This window comes from Nyctereutes procyonoides, unplaced genomic scaffold, assembly GCF_905146905.1.
Source record: "Nyctereutes procyonoides isolate TBG_1078 unplaced genomic scaffold, NYPRO_anot_genome, whole genome shotgun sequence".
Classification (NCBI taxonomy): Eukaryota; Metazoa; Chordata; class Mammalia; order Carnivora; family Canidae; genus Nyctereutes; species Nyctereutes procyonoides.
The window spans coordinates 2,004,371-2,031,353 of NW_026575141.1; the positions used below are offsets into that span (position 1 = coordinate 2,004,371).

Here is a 26,983-nt window from a genome sequence, read left to right on the forward strand (position 1 = left end):
CCAGTTGAAATGAAACCTTGAGGGCAGGAACTGTGTTTTATTCTGTTTATAGGTCCCCAGCACCTAGCACAGGTATTGCACATAGTGAGTACATGCTGAAAAAAGTTCCTTTAGCAAATTAGGGGACTCTGGCTATGTGACATCTGTCTAGCTTTAATGGTTTGCTTTATCTAGTGGTTGGTGTTCTTTATTACAGGCTATTAATACAGAGCTGATTTTTGTTAGACACTAGCTAATTGCCAGAGTTTATCTCCAATATATGCCAGAGAGAAAGCAAGCATTTCTCTTGACAGTATCAATAGGGTAGTTACGATTATAGCAAGATTCAAAATACAGTGGAGTATTATTTATTAGTTTAAGGTTTGTCATTAGTTGGAAATTCCTTCAGTTCAGATTTTCATTCAGTCTGAATTTTTGTTAAAGAAGATATTCAAGAACTTCCTGACCTTTACTATTTTTGAGGACTGTTTTTTGGCTCTGTGAATGTAGATAGATTTATATATTTTCCCATAACTACAGTGTGTCTCATTAACATTTTCTAGTTGAACTTGGAAACATGACATCTTCAAGTCAGGTAGCTCTCTACCAAGAAAGCCAATTAAATACTTCATAAGAAGTTATCTTATGAAAGCCAACTTGCTTTCCCCATAAGATCTCTATTGTCTGCCATACAAGTCTGTATTAAACTTGATTATAGGCATTTTCTGATCAAGGTGCTGATGGAACAAAGGCATAGAGAAGAGAACTCCTATATACTTTAAGAGAAGGATAGGAGCCATTTCTTTTTCTGGCTCAATTAAAACTATACTGATTGTTAAGTCCTACTGACCCTCGTGGATTGCTGCTTTGCACGAATTACTTGCAGCCCCACTGTAATGTGGAGCAGTCTCGCCACATCATGGACACATTTACCAGGATAGATAACAGCTAAGGTTCAGTGTTAACTTTTATTGCCAGGCAGGCTGTATAAGAAACTATCTGGCATCAAAAAACAGTATGGTACTGGCATAAAAACAGACAAATAGACCAATGGAATAGAATCAGTAGCCCAGAAATAAACCACATCATATACGGTCAGCTAATATTTGACAAGAGAGCCAAGAATACTCAGTGAAGAAAAGCCAGTCTCTTTAATAAATGGTGCTGGGATAATGGGATATTCACATATAGAAGAATTAAACTAGACCCATATCTTAAGCCACTCAGAAAAATTAACTGTAATTGATTTAAATGTAATACCTGCATTCATGAAAATCCTAGAAGAAAACATAGGAATAAATCTCTTTGACAAAGGTTTTGGTAATGATTTTTTTAGATTATACCTAAAGAATAAGCAACAAAATAAAAAACAAGTGGACTTCCATCAAACTGAAAAGCTTCTGCATGGCAAAAGAAACCATCAACAAAGTGAAAAGATAGTCTATGGAATGCAAAAAAGTATTTGCAAAACATGTTCCTAATAAGAGGCTAATATCCAAAATACATTAAAGAACTCATAACCTCAGTAGCAAAAAAACAACCCAATTAAAAAATTAGCAAAGGACCTCAAAAGACATTTCTTCAAAGAAAGTAGATAAGGCTCAGCATCATCAGGGACGTGCAAATTGAAACCACAATGAAATACCACCTCATGCCTGTTAGAGTGGCCATCACCAAAAAGACAAGAGATTACAAATGCTGGTGAGGATATGGAGGAAAGAGAACCCTTGTGCACTCTGGGTGGGATTGTAAAATGGTGCGGCCACTGTGGAGAACAGTGTGGAGGTTCCTTGAAGAATTAAGAATAGAACAACCATATGATCCAGCAATTCCATTTCTGGGGATATTTCAAAGGAAACAACATGGAAACAGTCTTAAGTGTCCATTGGTGGACAAATGTAGAAAGAATGTGTGCATGTGTATAAGTATACATAATCCATCCATAAAAAGAGGAAATCGTACCATTTATGGCAACTCAGATGGACCCTGAAGGAAATATGCTAAGTGAAGTAAGTCAGAGAAAGACAAATATTGATTTCACATATTTGTGGAATCTGAAAACAAAACAAAAAAAAACAAAAAAAAAAAACAAAAACCCAACTTTATAGGGAAAGAGATAAAACCTGTGGCTACCAGGAATAAGGGAAGGAGAAACTAGAGCAAAGTAGACAAAGGTACAAACCTCTAGTTGCAAGATAAATAAGTACAACATGATAACAACAGCTGACACTGCTGTATGATGCACAGTTCAAGTTGTTAAGAAGGTAGATCCTAAGCGTCCTCATCACAAGGAGAAAATATTTTGCCCCTTCTTTACTTCTTTCCTTTTATTGTATCTATGTAAGAAGGTGGATGTTATCCGAAGCCCCCGTGGTCATCACTTCACAACATATGTAAATCAAACTGTCACTCTGTACGCCTTAAACTTACACAATGATGTACGTCAGTTATTTCTCCATAAAACCAGGGGAATAAAAGAAACTGGTTTGGCTTTTGCTTTGTTTTATGAAAAGGTTCCCGCATAAAGAAGATATCACATAAAACACACTGTGGCAGCAGTGTTATTAGATGCAGTTGTAAGTATAGCAAGTAATGACTAATTAGGCTTATTATCTTCTTGCCACATTCTGTACTTCTGATGGGGGGGCCCTCTTAGCAATACAGTATCTTCCTTGCTTTCACTTGGGATTAGCATGTTTCTCCAAAGGTTTCCTCTTAACAGTGGCGAGCAGTGTGATGCTGGTCGTCTAAGAGGGGATCATTAAGTAGTCGACTTGATGGTTCAGTTATCCCACAGTGACAGCATCGAGTAATTACCTATTGGTTTTGCCTCAGGGCGCACGTGCGTGCAGCCTCTCCCACACAAACTCCATAGATGGAAGGACTCTGAAATTCTGGCTCCTGAATATCGGCAATAGCTCCAAGTAGTAGCAGGTGGCTCTTCTGGAAAATGGCACCTATAGCTTCTTGCTCAATAGGACTTTTGTCCCCAAGGAGAATAGTCATTACTCTGCCTTGGTTTTTTAGTTTCAATGCACTTTGGTATGGCGGAGTGTCTTTTATGCTGCAAAAACTTTCCTTTCCTTTGAAATCTTTGTTTGGTCTTTCAAGTTCCAGTTGCGTCTTAATATGCACGACAGGCAGCTGTGTTTTCCTTTAAGCAAATATAATTGTGGGGGAAAGCATCTCTGTTTATCCCATGAACAAATACATTATGGGTAATGCCAAAAAAAAAAAAAAGCTTGGGACCCCAGAAAAAATACGTAAATCTTTTCAATTCTCTCTGAAGCAGATAAGCGCTGCCCTTTATATGGCTGCCTCCTGCACTAGCATTTTCTTTAGAGCCAGCAGCTGTGGGGGACCAGGGACAAACATGCACAGGAGAGATGGCCACCTTTCCTTCACTTCCCACGTACAGACAGAGATGCACTGTGTCTCTTCTGGCTTCTGTCCATTTTCCAGGCAGTCATATTTCTAGTCATTAGAATCTACTTCCACTTGAGAAATTATTTTTGAGGCCTTTGTGTGCCATTTATTGAATGAACTTCAGGCAACATTTTGCTGTTTTCTGCTCTTCTGTTGACTTGTTTGTCCAGAGAGAGCCTTCCTTGCGAGTGTGTAAGATGATCCTCCTTTAAGCTATGGAATGAGAGAATATAGGCAGAAGCATATATGTGTTATCCTTGGGAGCAGAATGTGAGCCTGGCCCAGCAGGTTGCATCTAATAGCTTCTTGTTGCCTGGAAGGCTTCCCATTCCTGGAATGGCCCAGAGCTATCAGGCAGGCCCCTGTCATAAAGCAGCATAAAGCAGCACAGCAGCAGCTGGGGGAGAATTACATTTGGCCCACAATGGCAGGCAGGAAGACCGTGCCCAGGAAGTCCCACTCTCTGAGGCGGAGGGAGCCAAATTATGAAGGTTGGATGGAGATGGTGTCATTAACGGCTTTCTGGAGAGAGAGAGCAATTGTATTGGAAGCCAAATGATTGGTATGTTAACATATGAGGTAGGTACTCCTCAAATGCTCATACAGGTGATTTAGTGACTGTCATGAAGCTTTCTTTAAAATGTGTACTTTAAAAAAAAAAAAAGTAAATGCTGAATCTGAACCTCCTATCAGCTTTGAAAACAAGCATAGTTAAGCTCCAGCTTGAACACTGATAGGAGTCTACTACTCCTCTCCAGGAAGGAAAGAGACTGGGCCCAGATGGTTTTTCCTGGTTTTGCTCCTGTTTTAGAGGGATGTGGAATGAGTCAGAAAGGGGTGGTACCTGGTCTCTTGCTTACTTTCAGAAGCCTTGGATTTTGTATAGCAAAGGGCTAATTGGAAGAAAGCTAGGCCTCTTGTGAATTCCAACATCACAGAATACTCAACCTTAACTACAGGACCTAGGAAAGTGCAAAACCAAGAGGGTTGCACCCCGTGCTAAAGCTAGAATGCTGAGGCAAACTTAGAGCAAGGGAACACAAAAAAATTTGGTTTCAGGAACCAACCCCAGCTGACTGGTAGTGACCTCCTTGCAGCATGTTGTTGAGAAGGGTTCTGAGGCTATAACAAGGCTCAGCCTGGAGTGTCATGATTGAGTAGTGATGTCCAGCATTGGCATGAGCAATGAGAGAGTTGGCATATTTCCTTTATATTTGCTGCCCCTGCCTTAGAAGCATATATAAAAACCTCTGTTGATGCCCTGATTGACAGTGCCTAAACTAGAAATAGGAAGGTGGAGGGGGAGGGCAGCCCCGGTGGCTCAGTGGTTTAGCACCACCTTCAGCCCAGGGCCTGATCTTGGAAACCCGAGATGGAGTCCCATGTCAGGCTCCCTGCATGGAGCCTGCTCCTCCCTCTACCTGTGTCTCTGCTTCTCTCTCTCTCTCTCTCTCTCTCTCTCTCTCTCTCAGTCTCTCATGAATAAATAAAATATTTAAAAATAAAAAGATTTTTTTAAAAAAAAAAAAAGAAGGTGGAGGGGAGGGAGCAAGAAAGCCTGCAATTTTAATATCTTTTCTCAAAAAAAATTTTTTTTTCCTCTGTTCTGTTTTCACCTTTTCTCCTACCAGCCGGTTTGTGAAATGAAATACCACAAAACAAGTCTCTTTATTTTGTTACCTCTTGTCCTGACGTGGCTCCTCGTAGGAGAGCCCATTTCTCTTGCCTCATTTTAGCTACCTGAGCAGCAGTGAAACCGTGACTGGCATTTGCAGGAACCTAAGAAATAAGCAGGATAGAAACAACTGTTGGTAAAAGGTCCTTAATGTGCAGTCCTATCTGCCATTTTCTTTGTAGTGAATAGGAGAATATATTAACATTCCACTTAGATTAACATTTGTAATACATGCAAAGATATTAACCTTCAGTGCATTTCTGAAATAGTGTCTCCTGAGCAGAATCCTTAGTTTTCTAGTAGGGAAATAAGACTTGAATCAAATGACCTCTTTCCTAAATACTGAAAGAAGTAAAGCTCCTATCTCTTAAATGATTCTTCCTTCAGTCTAAATATTGGCACTTATTGCTGATATCGAAGATCTCAAAGTGGTAAAAATTTACAGTATTTGGTAGAAACAAATATTATACTTGATTTATCATTGTTTTCAGGGGCTCCTTTGTGGCCAGTCAGTTAAGCGTCTGACTCTCGATCTCAGCTCAGGGCTTGATCTCTGGGTCATGAATTCGAGGCCCACGTTGGGTTTCACACTGGGTATAGAGTGTACTTTAAAAAAATTTTACTTTTCGTAAAAGCCTCAGTGCTTTATTTCTCTAATTGTGATAAATTATCTAATTTATTCAACTTGGATGACCACACCAGCTATTCAGACCTGAAACTGAAATTATAATCCTGAACAGTACTTAAGATCTTCCTCTTTTAGGACTCTTCAATCCTAATTCCAGCTGGAGTTGCTGGCCAGGTAATCAGGCAGTTTTTGACAGTTTACACTGATCAAATTAGGCAGCTAAGTCTAAAATTTCTACTTCTTAACATGCTATATAGCCACAGCCATTATATACTTCTTACCATGATGTGAAATTATATATATATAAACTCTAAATTGGCAAAACACTAAATTTTATAAGCTTTCTACATCATAAATTAGTCATGTGCAACTAATTTCTGAGCAGTAATCAATCCACAGATAAGTATTATGTTTTTTAGTTTTGTTTTTGTATAGAGATCTGGATATCTCATTTATCCTTCACAAGAGCTACTCATTTAGTCATAGGGAAGACCATTTCTAATTTCTAATCTGGGTTTTCTTTGCAATCCAATATTAGAGAGAAGAGAATCCTTCTGGCCATCCTTTCCCCCTGTCCCAGTGTGTGGATTGTGCTCCAACAACGTTAGAGTCAATGCTGTCAACTGCCCATCGATTTCAAACCATTTGAAAATGAAATCATAGTTCGTAGTCTCATGTTTCTCCCTGCTCTTGAGTGTCCTTTGGTGGTAAAAGTTTTTGAGGGTGCAGTGGGAGAACAGATCTCACAGCATGAATAAACTGAAAAGTTATCCAACATTTTTAATTAACACTGGCACTTCTAGGCTTCCTGCTGAGGACTGCCAGCTTGACTTTACAAAATGACATTTATGACACTAAAGATACAGAAGCTCCCTGGAAGAGGCTGAAAACCAGTTTCTGGCCTGTTTGAATACTGGTTTAATGGTAATAGAACTTTAGCTGTGTGGTGTTGATTATTCTTGAAATGCCCAACTTGTTTTAGGCAAGCGTTTGCTACTATTAAAGCAAATTAAAGCAGTTTGCCACCAATTCTGTGGAGTTCCCCTCACTGCCTCATCACAGGTAGCAGCCCTGCCACCAGCAGTGGTCAAATCTGTGCCAAGTGTAATTACTTCAAATACAATTCCAGTTATTCAAAGGGAGGACTGTTGCTCCCTGTGAGAACGTAGTTGAGAAAAGAAAAGATATATAGATTTATGTTAATTATATACCCCATGCTGAAGGTTTGATTTTAATGTGAGCGCGGCCTTTTAATCCCTTTATCAAAATACATGCAGGAACCCTATTTTGCCACCACCTGAACACTTTGTGGGCATCTTCAAGTTGTATGAACAGTTAGCAGCTCTCACATGGGTTAGATTCTAAAACTTGTTTTTTAAGTTGATTGTTTGAAAGTGGAACTTTGTTTAGCTTTGGAAATAAGGCGATAACTCACAAGTTCTCAGAATAACTTGCTTAACTTTATTAGACAGTAAAATACTGATAATATTCATATTTATTAAAATCTTACTATGTGGGCAGCCCTGGTGGCGCAGCGGTTTAGCACCGCCTTTAGCCTGGGGTGTGATCCTGGAAACCCGGGATCGAGTCCCACGTCGGACTCCCTGCTTGGAGCCTGCTTCTCCCTCTGCTGTGTCTCTGCCCCTCTGTCTCTCAGTCTCTATGAATAAATAAATAAAAAATCTTTAAAAATTTTTCATTAAAAAAAAATCTTACTATGTGCCAGGTATTATGTTTAGGGCTTAAACATTACCTTACTAATCTTTACAACAATCTTAAATAGTGGGAACAGTGAAAATGTCGCACCTTGAGGAGATTAAGCACCAAGTAGGAAGTAGAACCCAGACATGCACATAACGTGTCTTAGATATCCGATCCTGTGTTAACCATCACCAACAACAATCTAAAATATAAGCAGTGACTGTAAACAGAACCTAACTGACTTTGATTATGCTCCTTTATTGGAGAATCCGTTTTTGGTCCAGTTTGTATGCTGGAAACCTTGGTCTTCCCAACACAGTCTGGCCACTCTTCCTCACATGTCTACCTTATTCTCTTCCCCTCACACACAGGCTCATACAGTGGCAGTGAGGAGCAGGGAGCGTTGCCCTGTGGCTGCGCAGCAGAAGGTCTAAGCAGGCTGTGGTGTTTGACAGTGCTGTGCCAGGCACTGGGAATACAGTGGTAGACTAAACAGACATGAGCCCTGGTGTCTACCAGCTTGTAGTCTAATGGGAAGAATGACTAGTTACTCCAATTACTTGATGTAGTCATCAGGTGCTATGAGAGCAAATTACCTGGGCAGCCACTGTAAGAGATCAGAGGTGACCTCCGGTAGGCTCAAATTTGAAGGTTGAAGAAGCAGGCGTTAGGAGGAGTACAGAGGGAGGGCATTTAAGCAGCAAGACCAGCCTGTGTTGAGACCCCGAGGAAGGAGCATGCTTCCCTGGGGATTCTGAAAGCATGTAGGAAAGCATAGTGGACAGAGTTGAGGCTGGAGTTGGTGGCAGTGGCTACATCCTTTGGGACCTTCTAGGCCACAAGTAGTATTTTGAAGTTTATCCCAAGAGTTGTAGGAAGTATTGGAAGGATTAGAGTTATAACCTGGAAACTATGGGTCTAAAAGGGGCACTCCAGTTTGATTGATAACGAATGGCAGTAGAGGTGAGGGTGGGGGAGTCTGAATGGAACCCAGGCAACTGGGTTATTTTTGAGATATTCCAGACAGTGGTCATGGTGGCCTGAACTGGAATAATGATAGTGGTAATGGAGAGAAACAGGTTGATTTCCAGATCCTAGATTAGAAGTTTAATTGGCAAGATCTGGGGACAGATTGTATATTGAGAGACTACCTGACTTTGGAGGGTTCATTTACTGAAATGGGGAAGAAAGAACAAATTGGGTGTATAGGAGGGAATTAAGAGTTCTTTTTAAACACGCAGCACCTGTATAACCTTCCTTGTAAATAGCAGTGGGCTGTTGCCTGGAAGTAGGTAGAGCTAGGGATAAAAATTGGCTTGCTGTCAGCACACAGGTGGCATTAAAGCTATGAGAATGGTTGAGATGATGATGGAGAGAGTATAAAGGGAGAAGAACAGAGAGAAACATCCAGAATATGATCCTGAGGAACTCCTGCATTTAGAGATTAATTAGAAGAAAATGGCCAGAGAGCATGGAGGAAAAGCAAGAGAGCACAGTGTTTCTTAAAGCCAAGAAACTCCTTTCATGAAAGGAGAGTATTTTTCTTGAACAAGTCTGTACTGATTGTACAAAGAATCAATGCATTTGGTCACTTTGGCATGAATAGAGGAGAACGGATGGAAGGTAGGGCAGTGGAGGTGTTTGTTGGAAGCATAGTAGTTCCCAGAGCTGTGCTTTCAACAATATGATAGTTATTGTTTAAACTGTTTAGATATAAATTTATTTAAAATTAACTAATATTTAAAATGCATTACCTTTGCATTAGTCACATTTCAGGTGCTCAGTAGCATCATGCACCTATGACCACTGTGTTGGACTACAGAGGTATAGGACATTAACATCATCACAGAAAGTTCTGTTGGAGTGACAATGATGTAGTTGAAGAGAGAGAGAGGATAGGAGGAGTAAGAAATCCCACTAGAAAATAGGGGAAGGGGAAGCTAAGAATTGGATTCATGTGGAGAGATTGTCTTTCCTTTTACAGAGGAAGAGACTCTTTCTCCAAAGTAACACTAGAAAAGGTGCAGATCCAACGTGGGAAGATAAAAGAATTTTCTCTGGGTTCCTGTGTTTCTCAGCAAAACATAGAAAAATGGCCAAGCAGAAAGAGGAAAGAAAAGGGGTGAGACTGGGGGCAAGGGGAGGTTGGAGGTGGGATGAAATGACCATTGTAAAGGGGGCTGAGAGTGAATTTACCCCAGAAATGTAAAAGTATGGCAGACAGAATTTAGTGTCGGCTTATGAATTTATAATGATTCAAGTTTCTTTGGTTTATGTGATTTTTCTCCAGAAACACTCAACTGGCGAACTGTATTAAGGGACATTCGTAAGGCAGACATTCATAGATTGGGGCTGTGTGTAATGGCTTAGATTAATACTCCTGAATTGGAACCCTTAGGGAGATGTAAAACTAATGGAGCTCAGCATGGTGAATCCAATCCAGGACATGAATTGAGAAATGCATTGTTTAGTCCTGCAGTAATATATTATTATCCCTTTATATAGGAATCATTGAGATTCCACCTCTGAAATACTCATGTATGAGGCTCATCATAATCATTTGGGGAGTTTGTATAGCAGGCTGTTGTTTTCTGTACTTCATGGTTGGTCTTGTTAATTTTGGTCTCAGCAGCAGCCTAGAATGTTAAGCCAATCTGCTAAATCTTGCCTGCCCTCTGAAAAAATGCTTAAATCCATTTACGTAACACAAGGGGGGTTGAGGTTATATGATGTGTTAGAATTTAATGCCTTCTTATGGCATCAGTACTGACTACTTTAGTTAATCAGGACCAAAAAAAGAAACATGTTAAAATTTTTAAATTAAGAAATAATTGTGTTGATGTTTCATAGGCATGCATGTAGTTCAATATGATTATACGTCCCATATAAACTTTCCACTTTCGTTAGCTATAAAATCCTTGGAGATGTGTCCTCATTTATCGGGTATTAAATAGGAAAATATTAGTTACTTGAATTCATAATGTACTTTTCTACTGAAACTCGGTAAATTGTGTTACCATATGTGATTAGTTGCGCTTAAAGCTAGAGATGAATTGGATTATCAGCCACTTCCTTCCAAATTCTTTCTTTTCCCTGCCAGTTAACATTAAACATCCATTTCCCACATACAAAGAGACTTTTTTAAAACCCCCTCATTTTCAGGACATCCAGGGAATTAAGAGGTTAATATTTATAATACTGAGTTTCAGGGATGCAAGGCACTATGTACAAAGTTATGTTTGAGCTTTTTTTCTTTTTTTTTTAGACCTCCATGTTCCAACCCTTTGAAATGATTTTAGTTCCTGTGGATCTATCCCCTCTCCTTTTACATCACTTACCCTTAAAGTAAAAAATAAAAGCAAATCAGAGGATGATTGTATAATTTTATAACATGGCTTGGGAAATGGACACTAGGAATATGTGTAGTTGTGCTCTTTAGCTGTTTAGTTTGTGCTTGAAAACAATCTTGCGCATGTTGCCGTGTGTCCTTCATGTAGAAGCCAGAATAGGTAAATAGTGGTTTAGTAGGAGTTTCAGTGGGTTCCCTTTCCCCCAACACCGCAAATAGTAACTTGGTGAGAAGGCAAGGGAAATGAGAAATATTTTAAAAGTAAAAATATGGAAGATGGAAAGGGAGAAGAATCCTTCCTGATTGCGCCCTATGAAAGGTTAGCATTTTGCAGGGTGTGCAGTTGGTGGAATTGATGTTGATGAGCTTGAAGAGGCAGCTGCAGAGGGCAGAGAGATTATTCGGAGGGTAATAATAACAGTAGTCCGTGCATGAACTGTTACATTAGCCTAGGGTTCTGTTAGGGCGAACTGAGTGATGGTTGAAAGTGTGAAAGATTTTTCAAGGAAAGAACTAACAATCTCAGTGACTTCTTGAATATAAAGTATTAAGAGCACAAAACAAAAAAATGTCATGCCTACTGATAAACAGTATTGCTCTTGGTGAAAAATGGAAGGAAAATCTTGTTTGGTTAAGGAACTAGAAATCAAATAAATTGGACGTATCCAGTTGATGCTTAGTCTAAAGATCTTTGAGTTGGCAGGATTAGAAGAGGATCGCCAGATCTAGTCCCTAGCTTCAGGAGGGGAAGATTACAGCTTGTGTGTTTTAAAAAGAAACCGATGCCCAAAGAAACCAAAGGTCACATGGCTGCCGACTGATGGAGAAAAACTAGAAAGCCCATTCTGTCCCCCAGAAAGCAGGAGGACAACCCTCGAAGAGGGAAGGCTAACTTCACCTGGAACCACAGAAGAATGACAGGGCAAAGACCTGAGCTTTGGGGGTTACGCACAATTTAAAGGGGGAGAGGGCGGTGGGGAAGAGCAGTGGAAGAGATCTAGAAGGGGCCAACCTCCCTGACACACAAGGATTTCATGCATGGAGACAGCTTCTAGGCTTTGTACTCACGTTACATTTTACTCCCAGTGGCTTGCTCTGTGCCTTGAAATAACCGGATGGTTTCTCTGTCCTGTTCTCTCACAGGGTTGCTGAGATATTAAACCAGAAGGGCTGTCCTGAAGGTGGACATGTGTGAAGGCATTGTGAATTCTTCCCCAGTTTATATTCTCTTTGTGTAGATTTGGCGTGTGGGATTTCTTACCTGGAGTCTCAGCGTGATCTGTTAAGTCTGCGGATCTTACAGAAACAGGTTTTGGTGCTTAGGCACCTGCAGGAAAAAGCAACCTTCTCTTCTAGCAATTTTCCAGGGCATACAAAGTACCTGTAGATAATATGGCATTGTAATCTTTAAAATGAATTCTTTCTTGATAAGCAACATATGCCTGTGATAGAAGATCTGGATGTCACCTGCAAAAGTGGAACTCTTCCTGAATAAGTCTGTGACCTCCTATCCAAGGTTTCTCCTTTGAAGCAACTCCCCTTACCAATCGTGTGGTTTTTTAACCCTATACGTCTTCTGCGTATATCAGCATATGCACATTGCATGATTTTAAGTTGCACTTGAGTACGTGATGAGCTTACAGGGAATAAGTAACTATAGTTAACCAACACCCTTGAACTCCTAATTTTCAAAGACACTTTATGCCAAGCTGTCTCCATCTTCTGCTAACCATTCATCAGCCATTAATTTCAGCCTACATCTGTTTTGGAGAACAATAAGGGACTCGAATGCACACCTATGTCCCTGCCTCAAATGCATTTACTTAGTGTATGAAAGAACATGCTGGGGTGGGAGGTTGCAGGGGGGTCTCTGGCCTGTCCCTCGGCAGCATCAGGAGTCTAGACACCACTGCGTGCCCAGGCAGTCAGCATGCTCCTGCTTTGCAGTGCCGTCTCTGCTCTTCTGCCACCAGCACCTAGTGACACCTTCAGGAGGAGAATCCCTCTTCTCCCTTACTGGGCAGGATTTCCCCTTTCTGTCATATGCCTCCACTCACCATTGAGGTTTCTCAGCAGACAGACGATGGCCTTCTTGTCCTGCATCTCACCAACCTCATATTTTGTATCCTCCATGCTGGACATCGTGCTTTAACCAGGAAATCTGTGTTTCTCCATGATCGCACCACGTCTGTAGGGACCAGGACACCCATCCTGCCCTTCTTGCCCTCCCTCCTTTAAAGGCCTGTTGAAAACTCCTCTTTTTTTCACCCAGCCTTCCCTATTTGCTGACTTCTGAACACATCTTCCCTTGTTACTGTACTTGATGGGAATTCCTTTGTCTGCTTGTAGAACCTGCCTGTTGAAAGCGTTTGGCCTTCTGATCTGTATGTGAATTTCCATAGGAATCTTTGGAAGAAACAGTTTGTTGGTGACATCGCTGCCTTTACTTCTTCGCTTTTCCGGCCCGTCTCTCTACTGCCTGAGTCTCTCCCATTCTTTAAGACCCTACTGAGAGTCTCTCATCTCCTCTAAGACCTCCACGTCTCTGGCCAGATGTAATCTTCCCCTTTCTGTATTTTTCCCTTTCTCCCATGGCCAGTTGTACCCACTGAAGTAGCTCCCTCCATGCCTCTTACTGCCTTGCCTGTTCCTGAAATTGTTTCTCCAGGTTGATAGGGATCAAATACCATGGCCTATTAGCAGCCTTATTCTTGGTGGCAGTCCCCTTTCTCAAGAGACTCAGCCCTCCTCAGCTCCCCAGCCCAGGACTGTGTGTTGCTGCAGGGTTCTTCTCTCCACTCTGACCTCTGGGGCCATCCCTCAGCCCTCCCTACTGCTGTCCCCTGGTGGGGTGACCGGTGAGAGGCTGCCACTCCCCCAGCACGTTCTGCCTTCCATCTCAGCGCCCCCTGGGTCTTGCTGGGGCATTTCTCATGTGTTTGCAGTCCTGCCAGTGCTGAGCTCCAGCTCCACGCCTCTCCGCCTGGGGTTCCTGACATCCTGGAGCACTTTGAATTGGGTAAATCCTCTGGCCTAAGCCCCGTGTGCGTCATTCAGTCTTTCCTCTGTGTCCTGACTGCCACCCCCTCCTTCCATTCCTACTTTCCAGTGCTGCCCTTCTTGCCTGTGTTTGTACCCGGGCGGGGCTCTGCTGGCCTCCCGAGCCTCAGCAGTTCCCTCTGCTTCCATCTGATTTTATTCATAACAGATCAACCTTTTCATGGTGGCATCTTTATAACTTCACTCTCTTGTTTGGAAAGGCTGGTGGCTTGCCATCAGCTGCGGAATAGAGTCTAAGCATGCTGTCAATTACTACAGGCAGTGTGTCCCCCCCAGCCCCCGCCCCTTCCTTTCCAGCATCCCATCTCACCTCTGCAGGTCCCACCTCCAACTTGAGTCCTCTGAACTTGGCCAGCTGGTTCCACTGAGCCTAGGCTGGGGGCTCACACACACCCTCCCACATGTCCTCTGTCCTCCTGCAGTCCCACCCTTCATTCAAGGGTCTTCTGTTATCCCCTCTCCTTTTACATGGACTCCCACGTGAACTCCACCCAGGAGAGAAGACCACTCTCTCCCCAGAACAGTGTAGCACCGGCTGCTGTACCCTTCCCTTAGCATACTTATTGCCTTATGTTACCCATGGCTTCTGCGAGTATGTGTCTTTAATGAGCATGTTTTTTTCTCCCTCCTTTTGTCTCTACACACCCTTTAGCACCCCCTCCACAGTGTGTACATGGTGGCCACCGCTGTGATGCCCTGTGTCTTTTCCCTGCCCGGCTGCCCTGTGTCCCTGGGGGTTTGCTGGTGGAGCCTAGTGCACTCGTACAGGGAGTTCCTGCTTCCAGGCCCAGTACTTCAAATCACCAAAGTCATGGAGAACCAACAACAGGCTTAGTTCTACCTCCTTCCCACCTGCAACCCCCCACCCCGCCCCCTCCTCATTTCTAACACTCCAACACTTACAGGGCAAATCAGTATGGGTGATTTTTTTTTTCCCTTCACTTGTCACTATAAGAAATACATTTGCAATTCTTCCAGTTAAGAGAGCCAGACACTCCTTCCAGGGCAGATCTGGTATTCGATCTTGCTTTCAAAATGTAGTGGCAGAAAGAGTATCACCTCAAGTAATGCAGCACACCGTGTCACGACAGACTTCACGTTTGGTCTTCTGAACCTAGTTGTTGTAGGATGTGCTGCATTCCACATTGAGCTATGTGACAGTTTTGAAATTTTAAAAACGAAGCTATTCTTGACTTACCTTAGTATGAAAAGCGGTCTCACATGTGATCACAACAGGGAAGAGGTGGGGATAGCGAAGTGTATTTTTATGCTTGGGTGATTCAAATGGGATTTCACCAAACGTCTCGCCCTTCCTGCCCCCCAACCCTGTGGAGCATCCCCTCAGCTGAAGAGCATAAGAAATCCGTCCCAAAGGGTAATTCTTTTTGAAAAATTGTAAGTGCCTAAAATAAGAGCTTAACATGAGTGCATATGCTCAACCCTATTTCTGTACAGGCTGCTGGTACCATACTACTCAACTAGAAGATTCTGTGATTCTATGCTATTATACTAGTTAGATCTTGTTGTCGAAAATTATATAATAAGGCCTATGAAATAATATATTTCTCCAAATATGGACGGATTATCTCTAGGAGGTTGTATTCAGCATTTTGTCACATTTGCATAGAGAGTCTTAGATTTATTGCAAGTGTACTCTGTCAGAAGAACCTTCTAAATTGCCAAGACTGGTGCCTGCCTTTTGGCTATACTGGGGATAGCTGACTATATCCATTTCTTCCTCTTTTGAACTTGAGGACTTTCTGCAGGAAGAATGGGCGATGAAGGGAAGTGTAATATCCCTTCCAGAATTTGCAATGAAAGTTGTCTTGGAAAACAAAATGCCACAGTTTACTTCAGCCCCACAGCCTAGAATGTGCAGCCTTCTGTCTGCATTGTCCTTCCTCATGGGCTGGTTGGGACGCTCAGCCAGTTTCCGTTTTGTCTCCACTGAAACTCATCTGGCCCAAAATGTCTTCCCTCTTCCTTCATAATTCTGAGTGTTCTTTTGCTCCCCGTATCTTTCTATCTTCACCGCCACATCCCAGTTCCTCCTGCCTCCCCCCTACCTCCACTTTTGGGCATTGATCCAGGACCAAATTATCCAGTTTTATTATCCTTGGCCATATCAAGTAATTAATCAACAGAGTAGGTACAAAAGTCATTATCAAATAGGGAAAACAATGAAGGCTGAAGAGTCATTTCAGCACCAATTGAGAGTTACCACCGTAGCTACTAAAACAGCAACTGGCAACTTTTCTCAACATTTGTTTATTGTTGGTAGGTCTAAAACTGTGCTCTGGCTTCTGATAATTTCCTTTTGGTTTCCTATTGACTCAGAATTTATAAGCTCTAACTATTTCCAACTACTTCTACCTCTCCAAACCAAGCCTGTGTTAGCAAATGTCATGAACACAAATATCAAGCTATTCTCCAAAGGAAAGTAGAGTTCAGAAGGCTTGGAGTCACCAGGTTATGGGTATATACATATCCCAATAGTCAAAGGAGTTCTTTCCATCTCTGAATCTGTCTCTGTAGTCAAGATAAACTGGACAGAGCTTCCGGAGGCTTGAAGGTTACTTCAGGAAAATCATAAGGTCAGTTCTTGCTTCCTGTTCAGTGATAGATGTCCTCCGGTCTAGAACACTGTGCATTCCGTTTCCATCCTATCCAAAACTAGATCTCTGGATTTGCTTAGCACTATATTTACAACTATATTACCTCTCGATCATGTACATCATGTACACTTTTGTCTCTCCCCATCCCCGTTAGACTGTGAGCTATCTGAAGGCAAATATCATATCTTTTTTAGCACCTATCATAGTGTTTGGCATGTCCTGAATGCTTAATAATATCCGTGGTTGAGGTAACAGAGGATGAAAGAATGAATGAACCAGCCAACCCTCATATTTTCCATTCTTAGACCAATTTTAGTGAACATTCCAAAGTAAGAGGATAGGGGAAATAGAAATCACTCACAAAATCTGGGGGGCAAAAATAAATTAACTTGTGTTGGCATAAGGTCAGTGTATTATATACAGATACATACATATTTAAAGTAAAAGAAATGCAATGGTGATGTATTACATATGCTCAGGATTAACATTTTGTAAGTTGCTTAATTAAACACTTGCTTTACCAAGTCAGGTGAGAATAAATGCCATGCTCTTTTTTAGTACAATCATGTTATAAATAATAATGCATTTCCTCACCTTGAAAACCTTATTGAGTTATTTCAATAAAAATAATTTGGTGTATTTAGATGGCTTGGTCTCACTCACACAGTGATGTATCCTTTGGAGATTCACATTTAACATTTGGCCCTGGACATCTCTGCATTCTATGGCTTGCAGGTCTTTTGAAGGAACAGAGGATGCTTCTGTAGATAGTACAGTTCTTATAAACAAGGACTGCTTCTGTGAACTGTGATTCTGTTTTATTCCTACTGTGTGCATGCAGGAGGTGATGTTTCTACTCAGGACACTTGTGTTAACTGTTACTGTATCAGGCACTGCTAAAGCAAAGAGTTGCATTGTTAACCCACTAGTCCCTGTTTTTATTACAGCATTATTACTTGGCATTTATTAAGCAATAATATTCCAAGCATCATTAAGAAAGAAAGGGAGAAAGGGAAGGATAGTGTATAATTCTCTAAATTAAGACTCACTGAGACTAAAGTGCAATATGTTAGCTCTAGCATTTTGCCTAATGAAAAGATTGTGAGTTTGAGAAAACAAATCTCATAAGTCCTGTGTTGTTCCAAAGAGAGTGTGATTGGAAGTTGATTTGGGGTCCTTCCAGGTTGAGTTAATGTTGGCATAATTTATATTCTGTGTCCCTAAACTCTGTGTAATTATTGCCTTTTATTCCAGATATGTTTTATGTAAGTAAGAAGTATTTTATTTCTTTTTCAAGATGTGAGCCTTGCTGCACATAGTCCATATGTGTCAAGGATACCATGATGTGGTAAAAAATTTGAAATCAGTCAGTTGATTGTTCTTCTCTGCCTCATACCTGATGCCTGACTTCACAGATGTTTTCAACAAAATAAATATTTCTTGTCTAAGATACTGTTACTTAGAGATATTTTTCTAGAAAAGCTTTTTTCACTAACATTAGGTGGCCATTAGTCTCTCTAGGTCACCAGAGTTTAGGGAAATATTTATAAAACAAAACTGTTTGGGCCCTTATTCTTTGGAGATATAGCAGAAGATGGCCACATTTTTCTAAATCCAGACACTTTGGGGTGAGTCGTATTGTAAGATCTCACTCAGGGCGTGGTGAAGTCAGCAAGATGCCACGTGGCTCTCTTGGAAGAGCAGCATGCTCAGGAAAACAAAGCAGACATCTAGGAGCCCCAAAACATTAGAGTGTGTTATTGTCCACTGAGCACCATGAGAAGACAGAGCAGCCAGGCCGCACCACCTTCATGTGCTCAGCTGTTAAGTTCCCACTCTCCTCCTAGGTTTGCCCTACTGTCCCCGTCATTTCCAAGCATTCAGTATTACTGAATAAGACCAAAAAATATATTGCCAAATTAGATTTTCACTCACCTTATATTGTGGTGTATTTGTGTTCATCTGCTTAAGATTTGCAAGGCCTATTGGCCTAAGAACAGTGAATCTGTGCATGAACAATGTTTTATTCATTTTATCTTGGACAGGTGACCAGAGATCCTCTCTGTATTTTTCATGGTATAGGGCCTTTTCCTGGGGATGCTAAAACCTGGGGGAGGACAGGCAGTATCTTTCCCTCCGTCCTTGCAGATAGGTCACTTTCTTCCTATAGACCCAGGTTACTGAGTTGTGATTCTGACATCTTTCTCCGAAGTCCATCATAGAATAAAGTTAAAATTAAATATTAAAATATTTTCAGATAGATGCTGGTCTTTCAAGCCTTGGGTATTTAGGATAGAATTTTACAAACACTGTGTTGTATGTCTAGCCAAAGCTGAATTTTTCTTTTAACAACCCCCAGATGTAGTCTGTTAACCGGGGAGGCCTCTTGGCATTTTTTGTGTGTTAAGATGATAGATACCATCATAGTGAACATACATCGTTTTAGAAAATAAATGTTAAAAAAAATCCTCTGCTTTTATTTCTTTTTTTTTTCTTCAGATTTTTAAAAAAAGATTTTATTTATTTATTCATGAGAGACCCAGAGAGAGGGACAGAGACACAGGCAGAGGGAGAGGCAGACTCCCTGTGGGGAGCCCGATGTGGGACTCAATCCCAGGACCTCGGGATCACAGCCTGAACCAAAGGCAGACACTCAACCACTGAGCCACTCAGGCGCCCCTATTTTTTCAGATTTTATAGCAAAAAGTACATGGAGACAAATTGAAACAAAGCAGGCAACTTTTGTAGATATTTTGCCTCTGAAGTGTAATTGTGGAAATCTGATTACAGCTCACATAGAAGCAGCATCATTAATAAAAACGGTTAGCAGTTATTTAAGAATGCCAGAAAAAGCTTGAAGTTGAGTTATCTTTCAGATTTCGCATTATGAGAAAGAGGCTATTTACATTTTATTTGGAAACTGTTATTAGGATATTATAATTTAAGGTAAAATGAAAAAAATTGAATAGATGATACTTTTGAGTTAATACTTTCTTCCTTACTATTGTATTTTATGATAGCTTTATTCTAAATGATAAATGAGTGGATTATTACATATTTTTAAACTATTGGCAATGGGCTTTTGATAGCTTTAGTTTTCTGTTATAAAGGCAGAAATCCTGATTCCTGGGCTTAACAGCTAATGAAATGTTTAATACAGAATAAAATCAGAGTTTTTGCATTAGCAAAATTGCTAATTGCTTTGTGCCATAGCAATTAGACCTAAAGATTTGACTCCATGGTTGGTGTTGTGTGCCTGCTTTTAATGTGGTTAATACCACCTTATGAGATCACCAGATCCCATGAAGGATGCATTGTCGCAACTTGTTAAAAGAATCAGAATTCTTGGGATCCCTGGGTGGCGCAGCAGTTTAGCGCCTGCCTTTGGCCCAGGGCGCGATCCTGGAGACCCGGGATCGAATCCCACATCAGGCTCCCGGTGCATGGAGCCTGCTTCTCCCTCTGCCTGTGTCTCTGCCTCTGTCTCTCTCTCTCTGACTATCATAAATAAATAAAAATTAAAAAAAAAAAAAGAATCAGAATTCTTTTAGCACCAGCCATTCTCTGTGTCTGTCCATCTACGCATACATTCCTTCCCTCCCTCTCTCCTCCTCTTCCCCTCCATCTCTCCCTCCCTCCCTCACCCCTCCCACCCCACCCTGCAAAACTTACTGGTTCAGATAGAGGGAAAGGATCTTTTTGTGTGTGTACCTGTACTCAGAATGAATGATTTCTGTGTTCCTGTGAGCTTTAGGAATTTGTGGCTGCTGATTGTCATTACATGACTTCTTTAGCCTTCTGGTGGAGACTGGTATGTGGAGAGCTATCTCCATATTTTTTTCCTTCTCTGAAGTTACCTTATTATCCTTGCCATTTATATTAGCAGAACTAAAAAGATGGGTAAGTAGTTTCCTCGAAATATAAAGCTCAGACCCACATCAAAGAAGTTTCTCAGACATGAAAGTGGAAGCAGCAGCAGTGAAACCTGCAGATAGCTCTAAAACAGATGGCCGAGTGTCAGTGTGTCACCAAGTCTCAAGAGGAGAGCTGAACACTGTTTATCTCAGCTTCATTTTTTCCAAACTGTTTTTATTTGCCTTTGACCCTTAATTCAACTTATAGGAAATTATCCCCAGGAAATAATCAGAGATGACAGTAATAATTTATATCCATCGCCATGTTACTTTAAGCACTGAAAAATTAAAAACAGCCTAAATGTATTTCTGTATTCTTTTCTGTATCCCCCACCCACCCACCCACCCAAAGTTTCTACAGTGGCCCTGTCAGTGTAATGAGCAAAACACTGGGGTCTATTTTCTTAGCTGCCTTTTAAGTGAATATTTAACATTAAGCATTGACAAAAGTGGCTCTGCTGATACAGAATGCCCACCAGGAGTGATTTTATTTTCTGTTCACATCTTAGGCTTTCTGATTCTGTCACTGGATATGGTTATCAACCCCCTTGGTCCTTAGGGCCACTGTGGGGTAAGGTAGGAAGGGCGAAGGTAGATGCTTGTGAGAGGGAGGGAGGAGGAAGGGAACAGAGTGTAGAGTCCAGAAAGGCAAAGTAAAATGAAGAGGAGGAGCGTAGGGATACATGGTGGGACCCCTCAAAATCCCCAATCATTTCAAGTGACCACGAAATTGGGTTTTTTTCTTATTTTTGATCAGTATATATTTTCAAGTATCGACTTCATTCCACCAATTCTTTTTTGCCCAATATGTTTGGGGATTACTGTTCTAGCTCTTTCTCGATTACTGTTTCGAGTTCTCTAGATTTGTTTTTCATCTTTGTCTTAACATTTCTCATTTGCCATTTGCCTTTTAAAATATCCTTTTCATGCAAAGAAATTAAATTATTTAAATGTCTCTTGCCGCCGAGATTTAATTTTCCTTCTTAGGTATCTTGAAATTCTGCCCTTTTGTTATTTTTGCCTTGTTGTGGCTTTTTCCACCAGCAGGAAGGAAAGCAGTCAATACAAATCAATTGCTGACTCGGTGGCTGTATGGAGGGCTTACCATAATGCATATTGGAAATGCCTTTAAACCTTTTCCTGAATGGAAGGTGCCATGGCTTGTGTTTTATGGCCTTCTAATGGTGGATGGTAATCTCATTTAGCATTTTCCCAAAGTGAAAACAGTGCATTAGAGCAGCATAACAAGCATTGCGGATCAATACAGAGGCAGAGCTTTGCCCTTTCAGATTAATCCAAGGAAAATGTACCAGAGTCTACTCCAGGAACTGGGACACAATTATGTTGATTTCTACCCGTCCTTCCCCCTTTCTACTATCTAATCGTCAATACTATTGAAATATATACAAAAAGGATTTCAGAAGATGTCTGAGTGTATGTGTGACATACATGCATAGAACAGACTACCAGACAGGAAATCAGGACCCTGGAAACGAGCAGTATTGATTTGTGGTGATAAAAGTATATTTTGACACATTTCAAATCATAAATAACTTATGGACATCAACTTACATGACTGATAGCTCAACTCAGTAAATGTTTATTATATAACTTAAATTACCCCTTTTTACACAGTTCATAGTATTGGATGAATTGTTCCATCGTGAATAGTTTTTTAAAAGAAAAAAAACCCACCAACTTCTTTATATTGTGCAGTATGTGGAAGCTCATTTTTTTTTAAAGACTTTATTTATTCATGAGAGACACACACAGAGAGAGAGACAGAGACACAGGCAGAGGGAGAAGCAGGCTCCATGCAGGGAGCCCGATGTGGGACTCGATCCTGGGACTCCAGGATCATGCCCTGGGCCGAAGGCAGGTGCTCAACCACTGAGCCATCCAGGCGTCCTGAAGCTCATTCTTTATAATCTTTTCCTGTATATTAATGGAGAAGAGCTGAAGAGATGGTTGGGATTGTTCTAGTCTTCTTTCCCCATCCTCCTTCCTCTCCTTTTATATATACATATTTTAAATATTTTATTTATTTATTCATGAGGGACACGGAAAGAGAGAGGCAGAGACATAGGCAGAGAGAAAAACAGGCTCCTCGCAGGGAGCCCAATGTGGCGGGACTCGATCCTGGCTCTCCAGGATCACGCCTTGGGCTGAAGGCAGGCGCCAAACCGCTGAGCCACCCAGGCATCCCCTTCCTCTCCTTTTAAAATCTAAGATATAGTAGAAGAATCGTGGTCCTCAGCACTAGAAGAGAATGTAACCCTGTTTTCCCATGAACTGTTCTAGACATTAGTCATGTATTTGCTAGGTTCAGCTGCCCTAATGCTTAATTATATTTTATTTAATATTTATCCAGGTATGTGCCTTGCTATCATCAGTCAGTTTGTGATGACTGTGTTTCTGCTCTTCAAAGAACAGCTGACTCCCTTTAGATGCTGATGTTCATGGTAGGGGATTAGGGAAATCCATGTCCAAAAAAAATTCATAGATGTATAAACTTCGAAATCTTAGAATGGAAACTCCGGGGATTGGATTTAAATCCTGTTCCTAGGTATTTGGCAGAGCAGTAAGGTAATGAATGAAAAAGTAAAAGAAGTAAAATCAATGTTACAAAAAATTTGTGGGATTATTTTTTCCCTGTACGTCTACCTTCTTTAGAAGGTAGTAAGAGGTAAATTCCCTCAGGGACCAGTAACATGGTTTGCATTTCAGTTTTCTGTACTAGCAAAATCTGTTAGCTTAGTGTATTGAATAAAAGTAAGGAGACAAATCGTCACCCAGGGGATTCCTTATTGATGAGAAATATTCCCCCTGTATTCTCTAGGGTTTTTTTTTTTTAGAACCCATTTAATATAAAATAATGCTATTTCAAGATTACTATAGAAATAAAAAAATTAAATTGCAAAAAAAGAACTGATATAAAAAAAGAATTGATATGAAAGATTGGAAGCCTTTTATACTAAAAACTAATTTGGAAAAAATATAAATTCCTGGATTAAAAGTGATAATATTATGTATTTTTTCTGGGTATGTTTAGTCCTTATAATTCAAGTTCCTCTACCATCTTAACAAGAATATTTCCTTTTCATTAGCATAATTCATTTGGTTGATTTTGTTATCATTTTTCAAGTGTATATTTTAAGATTTTTGGAGGCATTATGTTTGGTACTGTATATTCACTGAAAGCAAATCTAACTAAAATCTGAGATTTGTAAGTATAATTAGTAAAATTTTAGCCCAGAAAACTTAAAAATGTTTTTTCTCCACCCATTTGTATTCTTAGCAGTTTATTGCATGACTTCCATAAGAGGTATCCATATCAATAACTGAGATCACAAAGAAAATAAGACAGTCCTTACTTCTTGGGATTTGCCTTCTAGTAGATATAGGCTAATCAATTACACCAGGCTATGGTGTAGTCATTGTTAAGTGGAAGGTGAAAGAAAGTGGTAGAGGAAGCTTAATACAGGCTCAGTGGGGTCACCAAAAAGGGAGTAGTGGACTCTACACTGAATGGAGAGCTAGTGAAGCTGTCTAAAGAAGGTGACACTTCAATACTTAGCTCAAGTATTGAAAGACAAGTAGTTATTTTCTGGATATATAGGAATGAGTGCGAGTGTGGGTGCAAAGCATGTCCAAGATCAAGAGCAGCATGAGCAAAGATGTGAAGAAGGGATGTGTATGGATCAAACCCTGAAAGCGGTTTGGTCAAGCTACAGCAATTTGGAGAATGAAGCCTAAGAGTAGGTGGAAACCTGATCCAGAAGGACTGCCTGTTGACCTTGCATTTTATGTAGAAAGCAGTAGGGAGAGACTTGGTCTTGGATTTATGTATTAGAAAGAATGTTTTGGAAGGTAAGAGTAGAGGGCAAAAGCCAAGACTTTAGTTTAGAGGTCATTGCCTGATTCCAGGATAAAAGTGATTATGAGTTAATGTAATGACAGTGAATATGGTGAAAGAGGACCAGACCACACATTATCTCGAACTCAGTGACTGACTGGAGTGGGCATGGGTGAGAGAAATTGAGGCTCTTGGGTTTCTGATTTGGTAGACTGGGCTAAAGATTATTGGCACCATTCACCCGGTTTAGGTATAGGTTTGGTTGGGAGTGTTACAGTGTCTGGATAGGCTCATGGTGGTATCAACTATTGGAACTAATTTCATAGAAATAATTTTTAGAAACGTTTTTTCTATGCTTGAAACATTTATATCATATTTAATGTTTTATATACTCTTCAGCCTTGATCTTCATTCTGATTGAAGACCGTTTGTCTCACCTGTTTTTGTTTCAGGCGGTATGAGTTTCATCCTGTCTGTGCTGATCTGCAGGCCAAAATTCTCCAGTGTTACCGCCAGAACACCCAGCAGACCCTCAGCTGCTCTGCTCTGGCCAACCAGTACATGCACTGTGTCAATCAGGCCAAACAGGTGGGTGTGAGCCAAGTTCATTGGGGCACCAGAAGGAAGCAAGCCCAACATCATGGGCACTGATAAGGACTGAATAGGCTAATGTGTATGGAAGAGCTTTGTAAACCAAACTAGTCATCACCATTAAGAATTGCCATAACAACTAACTAACAAGATTCGTTAGTAATCGACTTCCATCCAGGTAGTTGGGAGAAGAGTCTACATTCTCCTTGTGTTTAACTCGTTTCATTTACTTGCAGGAAAGAAAAAGATTCTTACTAAAACAATACTTTCCCAGTTGTTTTGAACTTTTGTCTTTTATGATAATTGTGTCTCAAGGTCATGCCTCATATTTCTGGGCCAACACTCAAAGCCAACAAAGAGGAAGGATACAAGTTAAGGCGCCAGGAGCTTTGGGTCTATAAGCAGCAAGTAGCCATACAGAGAATCTGGCTTAGAAACACAAAAGACAAACCAAAAGCTAAAACAGAAAGCCACCTTTTGAGCACTTTTCAATCTTCTACCAGTTGCTAGAGCTCACCAGATTGGGCAGGGAAAGCGAGTCCAGAGATGGGATTTAGGCAACACTTTCCATCACTTTTATGTACCGCAGCCACACTCTTCTCTTGACCCCCCATTTCAGAATAATTCTATGTTCACAGGACATGAATTTTCTCTAATTCATGTGCTTTAGAAAGCTAATGATAAACCCTGACGCAAATTTTCAATTCTGGCAGGTCACCTAATTGCCCATCATTTAACTGATTTAGCAGTTGGATATAGGTTGTTCTGACAGAAATTGTCGGAAACCTTGATTCCTTCTGCTGACAAACTCCCCAGAGTTGGCCTTCTGACCCAACTAAATGTAGTGTTTGAGTAACACAGCATGGCTTTCTGTAGTCTAATTTGCTGTAGTTTTAATAAAACCACTTAGTGTAAATTTCTAACACTATAAATTTCTGATATTTGTGGGAGGGTTGGTATTGTCTGGGTAGCTGGAAAGTAACATCAACACTAGTAGAAAAAAATATATAACCAAGATTTAAAAAAAAAAAAAAAAGCCTGTATTTTCTTTAAAAGCCTACTGGCTTGAGGCTTTCTTCTGTTTCTTGCTTGTAGCTCCAACTGTGTAACTCCTACTAGCATGCCAGTGATTCTTTTCTTTAAAGGTCTTTGGTAGAAGTAATGTTGCTAATGTTAAGTTAGTACATTTTATTTGTCAAAGACAACCTCTGATATGTTCTTAACAAGCCCCAATCTTTAGTACTAACTGAAGCCCCTGGGACCTGCAAGCTGATTCATGGATTTTTCTAACTTAATATTAGTACCATATTGGGGTGGGGGTAGTAGTCAGTGCAAAGAATGGCTGTGACAAAGTGTATGTTTCTATGCTGGCATCTAACTAACATGCCTATTTGCACAGTGTGATATGTAACATTACTGAAGTGGCAACTGCAAGGGTGCATGGAGTTTTGACTCTACCCTGTCTATCTGGGTTGTGTTGAATTGTCTGCATCTAGTGCCATGCGATCAATGGGATATATTTATACAATAAAACACAGTTACTCTGTGACAACATCAAATATGCCACACAGTGCAGTGGGGAGTTCAAATTGGGCAGATCTGGGTATGTACTAAAGTTTTGTCTTTTACTAACTCTGTGACCTCGGGCATTGATTTTTCTTGTGTGTGAATTGGGGTGATGTTATCCCCAGTGTCGTGGGGATTACATTTATATAAAGTATTTGGTACATCTTAATTTTTCCTTCTTTTCCTCAGTTGTGTTATTTCATGTTGAAACCACTAAACAGATCATCCTGGAGCACCAGATTTTTACCGGTGATTCCAAAATAGGCCCCCTCTCCCCCCCATCTGCAACATAATTTAATGTCCTTTCCAGCAAGTGTGTTTTGAGGTACCTGTTTTCATGACCCTTCTATTCAAATATCAGGGAGTTATAACACCAGGTAATAATACAAAGATAGCTGTCCACAAAATATTTTTATCCTAGGATGGGCAACATTGTAATGGGCAAGAAAACAAGAAGCAATAATACCTTGTATTTCTATAGTACTTTAGATTTCCAGGTGATTTCACATCCATTCTCTTGCCTGTTTTTATGACAACCTGAGATGTAAATAGAGATGGTTTTATTTTCGCTGTTTTCCAGTTGAGAGAATTGAAACCCAGGGCATTCGTGACAGTAAATGTAA

At 40.6% G+C, this 26,983-nt stretch overlaps 1 protein-coding gene across 1 annotated transcript in view; it reads left to right on the forward strand.

Moving 5' to 3' along the window:
* CHCHD3 (coiled-coil-helix-coiled-coil-helix domain containing 3) overlaps positions 1–26,983 on the forward strand; it is a 276,896-nt gene that overhangs the window by 240,561 nt on the left and 9,352 nt on the right. Inside the window, exon 7 of the mRNA XM_055307617.1 lies at positions 24,656–24,791. Within this exon, the coding sequence (XP_055163592.1) occupies positions 24,656–24,791 (136 nt within the window). The remainder of the gene's footprint in view (positions 1–24,655; positions 24,792–26,983) is intronic.